Source organism: Antechinus flavipes, chromosome 5, assembly GCF_016432865.1.
Source record: "Antechinus flavipes isolate AdamAnt ecotype Samford, QLD, Australia chromosome 5, AdamAnt_v2, whole genome shotgun sequence".
In the NCBI taxonomy this organism is placed as follows: domain Eukaryota; kingdom Metazoa; phylum Chordata; class Mammalia; order Dasyuromorphia; family Dasyuridae; genus Antechinus; species Antechinus flavipes.
In genome coordinates, this window is record NC_067402.1 from 53,623,203 (window position 1) to 53,636,960 (window position 13,758).

Genomic DNA, 13,758 nt, shown 5'->3' on the forward strand with positions numbered 1-13,758 from the left:
CCAATATGTCAGTGAACTGAGAGACTAGAATATCTCCATCAATCTGGCCCCCTTCTCTTCATCCACACCAAAAGGACACTGGTTTAGACCTATCTCATCCTTAGTTAAGATAATTAAAATTGCCTCCTTATTGCCCTTTTTGTATTCATGCTCTCCAACATCTTCCATCCAGATGCCAAATTGATATTTCTAAAGGGCAAGACTGACTTATGTTAACTCCCCTTCTCAGGAAGTTTCAGTGGCTCTCTAACCTCTGTGAAAAGAATATAGATTTGTCTGTTTGGGATTTAAAAACTGTGGAGTTCTGGTCCCAGCCTATCTTTTCAGGATGATTACATTACTATGTTTCAGCCAAACTGACCTAATTGCTATTCTTTATGCACATTTCATTTCATATCTCTATGCTTTTGGCTATCTCAAATGTCTGGAAAGTTTTCTCTCCCAATTTCCACTTCATTAAGGCTCTAGAGCAATCTGCAGCTTGCCACCTGAGCAGTACCCTTCAGGGGGCTTCCCAACCCCCCTTCAAAGCTTATCTCAGATCACTTCCCATGATGTATATGTATGTATGTATGTGTATATGTATATGTGTGTATATGTAAAAATATATATGTATGTACACACACACAGATATATAAGAAATGTGTGCATATCTTTGAATCTCCCATTAATCAGAGCTCCTTTTTAAAATAATATTTATTTTCTCCATATTTTGCATTTATTTATTTCTATGTAAGTTATATCCTATTAGTGAAAAATAAGTTTCTTGAGGGTGAGAACTATCTTCCCCCCCTTTTTAGTCTTTGGATTTTCAGAGGCTAGCATAGTATCTTGTACATAATAGGCACTTAATAAATTTTTGTTAACTGATTGAGATTTTTTGATATGAGGAATGACTTGGTCAGATATTGTGCCTCAGTCTGTCTATGTGCAACATCTACATGTGGCTCCTACACATTTCTGCCTTCTAGGGCCAAGTAGAACAATTTTGATTCAATGATGGCTCTTCAAATAGCTTAACACTATACAATGTTTCTCCTCTCCTCTCCTCTCCTCTCCTTTCCTTTCTTCTCCTTTTCTCTAAGGTAAACACTATGATTTTCAACTGATTTTTTTTACAGCACAATCTTTAGTTCTCTCACTTCTCCATCACCTTCTTTTGGACATACTCCACTTTGTCTATTTCTTTTATAAAATATGGTGCCTAGAACTAAATACCATATTTCAGATATAGCTTAAGTGTCCCAGGATATGGTGATATTATTAGAGGTTTTTAACAATTAGCAAAAAGGGTGCTAGCTCTTACATGAAACAAAACACCTCACTTTGGTGTATCTCTCAGCCTACAATTTAGCTCATTCTCCTGATTTATTTTTATTCTCAAGAGCTTTGGAAGTGTCAAACACCTGTTATAACTGTGGAATTGGGCCAGAGCCAGAATAAAACACGATTGGGAAATGCTTAACAAAATAAATAAAAACACAATAAATGTTAATATGTGGTTTTATAAGTCAATATGCAACCTGCAAAATTTAACACCATTGTTCTTGAAATATCCACCATTATGTTTGGATAACTTAGATCTCATTAATAAACTCGCAATCACTTCTTTGCTAATTATCTTGAGCTATCATTCTAGTTCATCAAATATTAGTATTTTAATAAACTGGAGAAAGTTCCTTTCATTCAGTAATTATTCTTGTTCTTCTATAATTAACTCAATATTAAAGTGGCTAAATATAGAATTTATTCTCAAATGAAGTCAATAATAAGAATGCATATATAATTATCTGCAAATTTTAATCATGTTCAAGTTTACAGCCAGACTTATCTCAAACTCTCAATATAAATAGGGGGGAAATTCTTTTTCATTTGACTACAAACAGTCTCATTTCAATTCAGTTCAGATACTGATTAAAGTGTCTCAAAGATCTTATTCATATTTATCCCTAGATAAAAGTCAAATTCAATCTCTTTGGAAATTAGCCAGATTGATCTTTTCTCTTTGTTCATCTTTTTTCTCTCTTCAGAAATCACAGGAAACCTTCTTTCCAAACTACATTGTACTTGCTAATTGTTCACAAATTCTTCATATATCATTCAAATTCTCTTTATAAGTTTTCTTTATAATAATATATTGTTTATGAGTGTTGTGATGAAGAAGACATTTCACATCACCTTCTTCCTGTAATTGTTAAGAGATTCCCCATAGGTTCTCATTAGTTACAGATAAAACCCACACCTTCTCCCCAACTCCATGGGGAGAAGCACTTTATGCTTCTATATATATATATATATATACTCTCTCTATATATATTCTACATATAATATATACCACTTTATGGAAGATATTTTATCTCAGCTGACCTCCAAATTGCCAGCACAAACGGCTTTTCTCAACATTACATTTGGTTTCTGTGCTCTTAAAGAGACAACTGCATTCTCCAAAGTCTCATTGAGAAGTACACTAGAAGCTTTAAAACTAAAAGTTACAGATCTTAAGAAATCACAGAATACTCATTTACTGATTAAAAAAAAAAAAAAAAACTAATACAGAGAAATGCAAGTGACTAGTTCCAGCCATACAGATAGCAAATATTTAAGTCAGAATCTAAATCCTGAGACTTCAGAATAAGTTCTCAGAATAGAACTTTAGAATAAGTTAAAACTGTTGCTTTTTCTTGGATACACTATTACTACTATCATCAGTTGCTTTCTTATTGGATCTGGGGCCTCTCTTAATATAACCTAGAGTCTGCATTAGCTTTTGTGACCACCACTGACATGTTGCATTTTCATTCATATAAATGTATAACTCTTTTTCACAAGAATTGTCCTACCATCTTTTCTCCATTCATGAAGGTGATATTTTGAACCCAAGAGTATAACTTCTATATCATCCCTATTGAATCTAATCTTCTTCAATTCAATACACTTCCCTCTTTTAAAAAAATTAAACTTAGCAATCTTTTTAAATTCTGACTCAGTTATTTATCATATTAATTATACTCCACAGTTTATGCCATCTGCAATAAGTCAAGCTTGGCTTCTATGGCTTTCCAAGTCGTCGGGCTTAATAGCCTCAAAGTCCTTTCCAATTCTTCCTCTATGATCCAGTATGATCCAGATTAGGACAAATCTTCAACACAACAAGGTCAAGGTCAAGATACCTTAGAAAATCTACAAGAGATCTTTCTCCAATTTGATATCATCAAGCATTACCATTAACTTTTCCAGATCATGAATTATATAAGTCTACTAGTAAGTTGTAGAAAGGATTCAGACAATAGTAAGACCTAAGTGGAGGAAAACACTGGTTTCCCTTTTGTTCTCTCCTTGTTCTCTAAGTCATCCTTCTTTTTAAAAAATTTTCAACATTCACCTTTGCAAAACTTTGGGTTGCAAATTTTTCTCGTTCCCTCCCTCACCACTCTCTCTCCCCAAGACAGCAATAGAGGTCAAATATGTATACTTCTTTTAAACATATTTCCATATTAATCATATTGCACACAAAAAATCAAAGCAAAAGAAAAAACCATGAGAAAGAGAAAAAAACAAGCAAACAACAACAAAAAGGTGAAAATACTATGCCTTGATCAATAATCATTTGCCATAGTTCTCTCTCTAAATGTGGATCTGTCTTTACATCTCATGTGTAGTAGAATTGCCTTGAATCACCTCACTGTTGAAAAGAGACAAGTCTATCACAGTTGATGATGACATAATCTTGTTTCTGTGTACAATATTCTCTTGATTCTGCTCACTTCACTCAGCATCAGTTTATGCAAGTCTTTCCAGACTTTTCTGAAATCATCCTGCTCATCATTTCTTGTAGAACAATAATATTCAATTACATTCACAGACCATAACTTATTCAGTCATTCCCTAATTAATGGGCATCTACTCAATTTCCAATTCCTTGCCACTATAAAAAGTAAGCCATTCTTCTTTTGCTATTAATTGTCTTCTTTCTCTTCTGGCATTTAAGGTTCTTCTCTAACTTCTTTCTATCCTGTTGCTTGTTTTTTATGAATGGGACACGTGGTTTCCCACTTTTTGTTCACCTTGACCAGCTTAACCACTTAATTAATTTTCATTTCCCATTTTTTATATTTCAATTTCCAATTTGGGAGAACCATTCCTCCATGTTCCCCTCCATCTCAAACACTAAATCATTTGCTTGTATGACTAAACATTAAAAAAAAAAAAAAACTTATTATCCCATGCCTGAAATTCACATTTCTTATTTGTGACCGTAAAGAACTTTCTTCTTCTAGGCTAAGCTTAGAAGTATATTTCCAAAAAAGTCTTTGCTGATCCCACTCTGTTCTCACCCAACTTGTCCCCAACCTTAATATTTCTAAAATAAAATGACCTTTCTCTGAATCTCTGCTTTGCTTCCATCACATTGTAACTCAAATTTTATTTTTTTCTCTTTTTCTTCTACCTATGCATTGCTTAGAGATCAATTGATCCAGTTCAGAAAGTGAGAGTAAGGAGTCAAATCAAGAAACATTTATTAAATGCCTAGGATATACCCAGGTCATAGTAATGGGAATAGACATTCCTAATACAGAAGTATTAGGGCCAAAGATTAAGTTTGCAACTAGATACATTTGTAGATACTTAATGTGGTGACTTTTACTTAGATAATTTGTATTACTTTATGTGTATAAAGAAGAGTAAATGTAAAAAGTACTCATATCAGCTAGTTGTTAGATGTGTAGAACTGTTGTATAGGATAGTAGAAAAAAAGGAATTGATATGAAGTTAGGGATCTTAGAGTTGAATCCTGGTTTTGAACCTTGTTGTGTCATTGGGGAAATCCTTTCTTTTAACCTTTCACTAGACTTCATTTTCAAAATCAAGCGGTTGAATTTTATTAATGGCTCTTTGCAACTGTTACTTGCTTCTGATTGACAAATTCCTAGAAAGCAGGAACAATGTAAATTTTCTCTTTGTCTCACAGGTGCCTTACCCACAGTGGGCACTTAATCACCATTTGTCGATCCTATTGATTAAATAAAAAGGTGGACATCTCCCTTTCTCCTTCTGAAAGGAAGTGCTCCTGTCTCTCACATTTTGTCCTGGGACTTTCAACAAAAAAACTTTGAGCAATAGAACATCATCTCAAGGTCTGTTGCTCTTGGCATTTTTTTCTGACTGTCTCCCAAATCTGGAAAGTTCTCCCTCTTCATCTCAATCTTCTCTTATTTATTTAAATCCCAATTAAAATCCCATACTTGATAGGGACCCTTTCTCAATCTCTCAATTCATGTCTTCTCTCGCTTAATTATTTCTATTTATCCTACATCTAGTTTGTTTGTATACATTTACTTATTTGTTATCTTTCCCATTTGATTCTGAGCTCCCTGTAAGTAGGAACTGTTATTTTACCTTTATTTGTTTCCAGCTCTGCAGCTTTGATGGTTTTTCCATGTGTAGAACTCTTTTTTACTGTCCCTTTTGGTCAGATCAACTATCTGTGCATACATATGTCAGTGATCCCCAGAGATGACTTGCAATGGTTCTGATGTCAGGTGTATATGTATAGTCATGTAATCTGTTCTTTCATTCATTCATTTAGCAGACAATTATATAGTTTTTTCTACAGGTGAGGAACTATGCTAGGTTCTGGAATTAGAAACACAGAAGTGAGTTAGGTCTTATCCTCAAAATGCTTGCATTCTAAAGAAGAATTTAGAAAATGCATTTTACCAACTGATACAAATTTTCAACATGTGTGGCTACACTATATTTGCAGATGCTTTCCCTCTATTATTTCCAATCATCCTATATATATAGCTTGCTTTGTATGTCTGTTGCTTGTTGTCTCTCCATTAGGATATTAACTCTTTGAGGACAGTGTCTGTCTTTTACCTTTTTTAAACTCCAGCATTTAGCACTGTGTCTAGGACATAGTTAACACTTAAAAATGTTTATTGATTGATTAATTATGGATATATTTCTCATTAAAATTCAGCATAGACACTATCTTGTGCTATATGTCACTTTGATGGGTTTTTGAATTTTGTAAAAATTTCATCAGTTCAGTGACTGAAAGAATTGCATTTATAATTTTATCCTTAAAGCTATTCAATGAATGAGGTTTTGATGCATGTGAGAGAATTTTTATGTGACCCAACAAGAAGTCTAATAGAGACAGATCAGGTGGCCACGCAAGATCTCTTCCACTGCTATAAGAGATTGCCATCTAGAAAATTAAATTAAAATTAAAAATATGTTATCCAAAATTTACAAAATTGAGTTTAAAAGACATTTAAATAATTAATCTTTTAAGTGATTTTTTTCAGGATAAATTTATATAACTTTTCTATTTCTGAAGTTATTAATGCTTAAAATTGCACTGTGATTTTTTGGATAAGCATGTATATAAACAAACATATGTAAATACATTCATATCCACACATCCTCCATTCCCTACACAAAGTGTGTATCTTTCCCATTAATGCAAATCTCCAGAAAACCTTGCTCTGAAAGTTAATTTCATCCTAATTTCTAAATTCACACAAATCCTTTTGTTCAAAGAAATCAGACTCTTTCCCTTTTCTACAGAATAAAGGAATCTTCATTTATATGTTAAATCCCAACATGCAGAGAAGTCCTATATAAGCGATATATTGGTTTTGACTAGTAGAATCTTGAGTATATTTGGCATAAGATTAATTTTGTTGCCTCTAAATCATGCATCTTCAACAAATCACATATTTCTCCCTCTCTATGACATTTAACTGTGACAGCTAACTGAAGGGAAAATAAAAATATTAATTACTTTTATCATACACCAAGGTCTTCAAATGCATTTTACCAACGGATATCTCTGCTACTCTTATTTTTTTTTTAAGACCTTACTGTTTTAAAATCCTATGAAATGTGAATCTACTTACACAAACTGAAATCAAGCGACCATATTATTTTACCTTAAACCACAAACTATTAGCCAGGTCCAATACAGGAAAAAGAGGAACTGGTAATTGACCTGATGACATCTAATGTATATGTTTCTTTGTTTTCTGCATTGTTTACTGTAATCTTTTCCGCCTATTTAAACAATTATTTGTCTCCCTAACTATATCATGAGAACAGGAAAAGGAAAAGACCCCCTTTTCCTAAATTCTCTTTAGTTTGCAACTTCTGGGCATCTGGTTTAGAGAAGGCTGAATTGCACATCTGTGGGGCACTTTCCCTTTTGCTCTAGTCAGCAAATGCATGAGTTTGCTCTTTTCTTTATTTAATTCCTCTCTCTAGAATGCAAAGTCAGGATTCCCACTTTTTAAATTAAATTAGGAGAAGGGACATATTCTCAATTGTTATTTTGGACACCTCAGATGACTACAGTGGGGTTTTTGGATTGCTCAGCTTTCCTTGTCTAACTTCAGAAGGAACAAGGAGCAATTATAGGCGAAATTATGTATAGTACCATATAGTGACTTCCTTTTCAATCCTTCAAACTCTTTTTGTGGTCAATTTCTTTCTTTAAAATCAAGTCAAAGCTGTTATACTTTCTCTCACTTGAATGACACCACTTTAATGGACAATGGAATCCTTTTAGATTACTCACTAAGTCTGGCACATCCCATAGTTTGTCATATTTCAGTATCTGCTCTGTATATATATTCTAAGTATACCTAATGAGGAATAAATTTCTGAGAATTCTTAATCACTTGAACTCTTTCCTTCCTGTAATTATCTTGTGTTTATTTGTATGTTTACTTTTGGTAGAAGCAGTTAGATATCTGTGCTGTGATAGAACACTGGACCTAGAGACAGGAGAATTGAGTTCAAATCCAGCCTCAGAGACTTACAAGCTGTGTGATCCTAGACAAGTCACTTCCCCATGTTTGCCGTATTTACTCATTTATTAAATAATCTGGAGAAAGAAATGTCAAACCACTTCATTATATTGTCAACAAAGCCAAAAATGGGGTCACAAAGACTCTGAAATAGTTTAGCAACAATCCTTTTACCATTCCTACCCTTGTCCCCATTATTCCCTTTACCTCAATCTCCAGCAAAGTTCTTTGAAAGAAGAAATGATTTTTATTTTCTATTTTTATATTCTCCAACACCTAGCAAAGTATTTAGGACATAATGGATACTTAAAAAATGCTTGTTGGATCTAATTGAACAACTTTTCTAGGAGTAATGCTTTGTTATTTCAAATATCTTGCAGACATATTATCTTCTGTCTTTAGCTTCATATTTTCTACCAATTCTATCAGTAAAAGCCTTTTGAATTAACTTTTAAATACAGTCCCTGTTTGGCATTTACATTGCATTTTTTTTATCTTTGTTGTGTCATGGGACTTTCCTCTAATTTTCATGTCATTGAATGTGGTTTGTGCATTTGACAGAAAGATCCATGGTTACTTCCTTTTTAGAAGTACACAATTACATTTTAGGGCAGAATGTAGGTCAGGAAGACCTGTGTGATCAAGAGAAATTGGCTAATTTCTAATTTAATGTGAATCAGTGTCTGGAAAGACATGCAAAATGAAATGTTTTCAGTGTGAATATTACAGATACTGACAGAGTTAATACTTTTTTTAAAATTTAATTTTATTTTATAATAACTTTTTATTGACAGAACCCATGCCAGGGTAGTTTTTTTTATAATATTATCCCTTGCACTCACTTCTGTTCCGATTTTTCCCTTCCCTCCCTCCACCCCCTCCCCTAGAAAGCAAGCAGTCCTTTACATGTTAAATATGTTGCAGTATATCCTAGATACAATATAGGTTTGCAGAACCGAACAGTTCTCTTGTTGCACAGGGAGAATTGGATTCAGAAAGTAAATACTTTTTTTTTAAATAAAGAATTAAAAATGCATGACAACAATAATTTGAGAATCCAAAATAAAAACTGAATGAGAAGGCTTAACTTTAAGTACATAAAATATATTTCATAAGTAGATTTATCATCATTTAGAAATGATTAAAACAACTTTTTGCATCCAAAGAACAAAGACCTTTAGATATACTTAACATGTTTACAGAGTCTAAAATCATTGAAGGAGCTATGTGGAAATGTACATGGTGAATCATACAATAAGAAGTGGAATTTTATTTAAATTGTAGGAAAAAAATGACCCTAGGTATACTGTGACAATTGTGGGACATACTTCCTAGTTGAGGAAAGAATAGTTTATATTATCATTTTTATCATCATATATTACATATATATTATATACATATTAGTAATACATGTTATACTTTCCTTTTTTATATAAGGCTCTCTGGAACATATAAACATGTACATATGTTTAAAGTCTATACTACAGTAATTTTTTTTGGCAAGGCAATTGGAATTAAGTAACTGCCCAGAGACACACAAGTCAGTGTTAAGTGTCTGAAGCCAGGTTTGATCTCAAATCCTCTTGATTCCAGGACTGCTGCTCTATCCACTGCAGCATCTAACTGTCATTATACTACAATAATTTGATAAATATTTATATATCCATTTTTTGATAAAAGAAATAGAGTAATGAACAATTATATGTAATTCATATTCAGATGATATTTCCATAAGGTCCTATTTGATATTTGAAGGGCAATGCTAGTAGGATATGACTGAACAACAATATGTTAAACACTGCTACTCACTGGGAAAACAAAAGGAGCCAAAAGATAGTTTCTGCCCTCAAGGAGTTTACAATCAAATGGACGCTGAAAAACTGAATGAAGTTGTTCTTCACAGAGTCACTATTCAGTGACCATACATATATCCTGCCCCTTAGTAAGTGGCTATTTTACTAACTTAAATAATTATTTATTCCCTGTTCACCTCAAAAGAATTCTTTCACTTTTCAGAGATGCCTCATAAACAATTGGTAAATCATTTCTGCACTGAATTGAGTTTAAGTAGGTAAAATTTACATTTGACTTATTCACCTTCAAGTTTACAGATTGAAATCTAGAAAATAGATATTTAAATGATTCACAAGAGCACTAAATAGAACTGTTAATCAAGCTTCTGGTGCAGGTAGGTGGCTCAGTGAATAGTACACTTGAAGTCAGGAAGATTCATATGCATGAATTCAAATCTGTCTTTCAATACTTAGTGGCCATATGATCCTTGGCAAGTAGCTGTGTTTGCCTCAGTTTCCTCATCTGTAAAATGAGCTGGGGAAAGAAATGGCAAAACAATTAGTATCTCTGCCAAGAAAACTCCAAATAGGATCGTGAAGAGTTGGACATGACCAAAATGCACAAAAACCAACATCAAGATTCTAGGATGAATGTAATTTTGGCATCTGCTTAAAATCTTGGGGATTTTTACTCCAAATACATAGCATTCATACTATTCATTGAATTCACTTGAACCACTCTTCCAAACTAATGCTTTGCTATTTAAATCATTAGGCACTGAAACAAATTCTAGAGATTCCCTCAGACTTGATTTTCATTTTGTGATTGCTCATTAATAGCACTTTGTTGTTGTTGTGGATATACAAATGTATAAGTTTTGGTGTTGGGGATGGAGTGGTGGATAATTAAATGTAAGAGATTGTATGGGGTTAGTAAGGAATGACTTTTTTCCATTCCTCTGCTTCTGTTTGGTATGTTCACACTCTCTTTCCATTCTAACCCACATGGTCATAAGTGTTCAGTGGATAAAGGAGAGAAAATGGATCACTTTCTTGTTCATTCCTGATGGGTCTCGGGGACAGTTGAGTAGTGAAAGATCCCCTGATGACCTTCTTTGTATTTTTGATAGATTAAGTTCAATTTAATTAATTGATCGTTTGTTAGTACCTATTATGTGCCAGGAACTGTGAAATTGGTCCCTCACCTCACGAAGCTCACATTGCATAGAAAAAAAATTAAAAGACTGTCTATTTTTATTAATTGTCTCATACTGGATCCTTCTGCTTTCTTTCTTTCTTTTTTTTTTAAATAACTTTTTATTGACAGAATCCATGCCAGAGTAATTTTTTACAGCATTATCCCTTGCACTCACTTCTGTTCCGATTTTTCCCCTCCCTCCCTCCACCCCCTCCCCCAGATGGCAAGCAGTCCTTTACATGTTAAATAGGTTACAGTATATCCTAGAGACAATATATGTGTGCAGAACCGAACAGTTCTCTTGTTGCACAGGGAGAATTGGATTCAGAAGGTATAAATAACCCGGGAAGAAAAACAAAAATGCAAATAGTTCACATTCGTTTCCCAGTGTTCTTTCTTTGGGTGTAGCTGCTTCTGTCCATCTTTGATCAGTTGAAACTGAATTAGCTCTCTTTATCGAAGAGATCCACTTCCATCAGAAGGTATCGTTGTTGAGGTATATAATGATCTCCTGGTTCTGCTCATTTCACTTAGCATCAGTTCATGTAAGTCTCGCCAGTCCTCTCTGTATTCATCCCGCTGGTCATTCCTTACAGAACAATAATATTCCATAACGTTCATATACCACAATTTACTCAACCATTCTCCAATTGATGGGCATCCATTCATTTTCCAGCATCTAGCCACTACAAACAGGGCTGCCACAAACATTTTGGCACATACAGGTCCCTTTCCCTTCTTTAGTATCTCTTTGGGGTATAAGCCCAGTAGAAACACTGCTGGATCAAAGGGTATGCACAGTTTGATAACTTTTTGAGCATAGTTCCAAATTGCTCTCCAGAATGGCTGGGTGTGTTCACAATTCCACCAACAATGTATCAGTGTCTCTGTTTTCCCACATCCCCTCCAAGATTCCCCATTATCTTTCCCTGTCATTCTAGCCAATCTGACAGGTATGTAGTGGTATCTCAGAGTTGTATTAATTTGCATTTCTCTGATTAATAATGATTTGGAGCATATTTTCATATGTCTATAAATAGTTTCAATTTCATCATCTGAAAATTGTCTGTTCATATCTTTTGACCATTTATCAATTGGAGAATGGCTTGATTTCTTATAAATTAGAGTCAATTCTCTATATGTCTTAGAAATGAGCCTTCTGCTTTCTTGAAGAGGGGACTCTGAAACTCTGAAAATCCTTAAAGAAGAAAATCTCTTTCAACTCTGCCTCAGTTAGGGACCCCACCCTGAAGAACAAACAGTTTCATCTTTGTTATCTGGGAGCGACTGGCTCAGTCCTGAAAATCAATGAATTCAATTCAGATTCTAGCTCCAAGCTGAAACCCAGCTAGGAGCCAACCTGGGATGAACCCCCTTCAGCTTGTAGCCAAAGCCTCCTATTATAAAAGAGCCAAATTAAAATCCTCTCTTTGCAGAGGGTCCAAACATGCCAGCTATACCATGCTTGGAATTCCCAAGGAACCTATGCTCACTGGAATACTCTTTCCAGTGCCATCCTCTCTTTACCCTCACCTATTTCCCTAATCAGGCTTTAACCTTATTTCCAATCCCCATAATAAACCTCTTTTCTCAATCTAGGTTTTTGGGTCTGTAAATTCCTTTTCAGAGAACCTCTGTGCCGCCAGAAGGCCGAATCCCAAGGGGGTACAGGGGAGCCAAACCTTCCATTTGGCTCTCTGAACCCCGAACCTGTCACTAGACCTTATCATGTACTTCCTGATCACTAGAAACCCGAATTTCATTTGGGTTCCCTAAATCTAAACCTCATCATTCTCAACTAAAGTCTCAGTTTCTACAAGAAAAGCTTTTCCCTATCCTACTTAATCTTAGCATCTTCTGTCTGAGATTATCTCAAATATATCTTGTATGTTTCTTATTTGTATATTATTTTTTGTATGTTGTCTTCCCCATTAAATCTTAAACCCCTTCAGAGCACAGTCTGTTAATTTTGCATTTCTTTGTTTTCCTCACTGATTAGCACAGTTACTGGTACCTAATATTTGTTTAACAAGAGTTTGTTGACTTGACTCTTAGAGTTTGCATATCGCCTTCTTCACAAAAAAACCCTGAGATTGGTATTGCAAGTTTTATTATCACTCTCATTTTACTCATGAGGATAGTGAGACTATGTAATTTGCCCACAATGACCTAGTTAATAAATATATGAGATAAATTCAAACCTAGGTTTCCTTACCACAAGTCCAGAGCTGTCCTAAGAGAGAAATTGTATTAAATATTTTAAAAATAACAAGAAAAACCTGCTTACCTTCCTTAGGCAACTTTTTTTTTTTTTGTAAATGATTATGTCCTTCTATGTTAAACTTAAATTTTAAAATCTAAATGTTATTTTTAAAGTTTCTTTACAAGTTGGTACATTCTTATTATAATTCACAATTTTATATGTTTTCTTTTTGTAGTTGCTGGCAGTGAAAGTTTATGGACCAAAGATCCATTGACTGGTATCTCCTACCAGATAAATTCTAAATCAGCTTTGACTTGGCATCAAGCAAGAAAGAGCTGTCAACAGCAGCAGTCAGAGCTATTGAGCGTCACAGAGGTATCTGAGCAAACATACCTGACAGGTAAAGTAATAAAAAGTCAGTGATGAATAGAATCAGGTTATTTGATTTTATTTTTTTAAGTATATAGAATAAACCATAAAAGAGATTATTACAAAGTCAGCCTCAAGCCATGGACTGGAGAAGATCATGCAATCATGTCCAATGTGTCCTGGGAAGACTTCTTATGAAATGTACCAATTTTGATTAACAATATAGAGCTGAGAGCTATCAAAATGAAAAGGTGGAAGTAGTTCCCAGAAATACTAATATACAAAAGAAAATCAACTCAGAAAGTTAGCATACTCTTAAGCAACTATGACAGACAATATGGCTCTGGATTGAATTAATCTTTGGGCCAACTTAAAAATCAT

General features: G+C 34.1%; 1 protein-coding gene across 1 annotated transcript in view; it reads left to right on the forward strand.

Annotated features, from left to right (window-relative positions):
* The window catches only part of MRC1 (mannose receptor C-type 1), a 106,790-nt gene that overhangs the window by 18,172 nt on the left and 74,860 nt on the right, over window positions 1–13,758 (forward strand). The window contains 1 exon segment of the mRNA XM_051962357.1: window positions 13,244–13,408. Within this exon segment, the coding sequence (XP_051818317.1) occupies window positions 13,244–13,408 (165 nt within the window).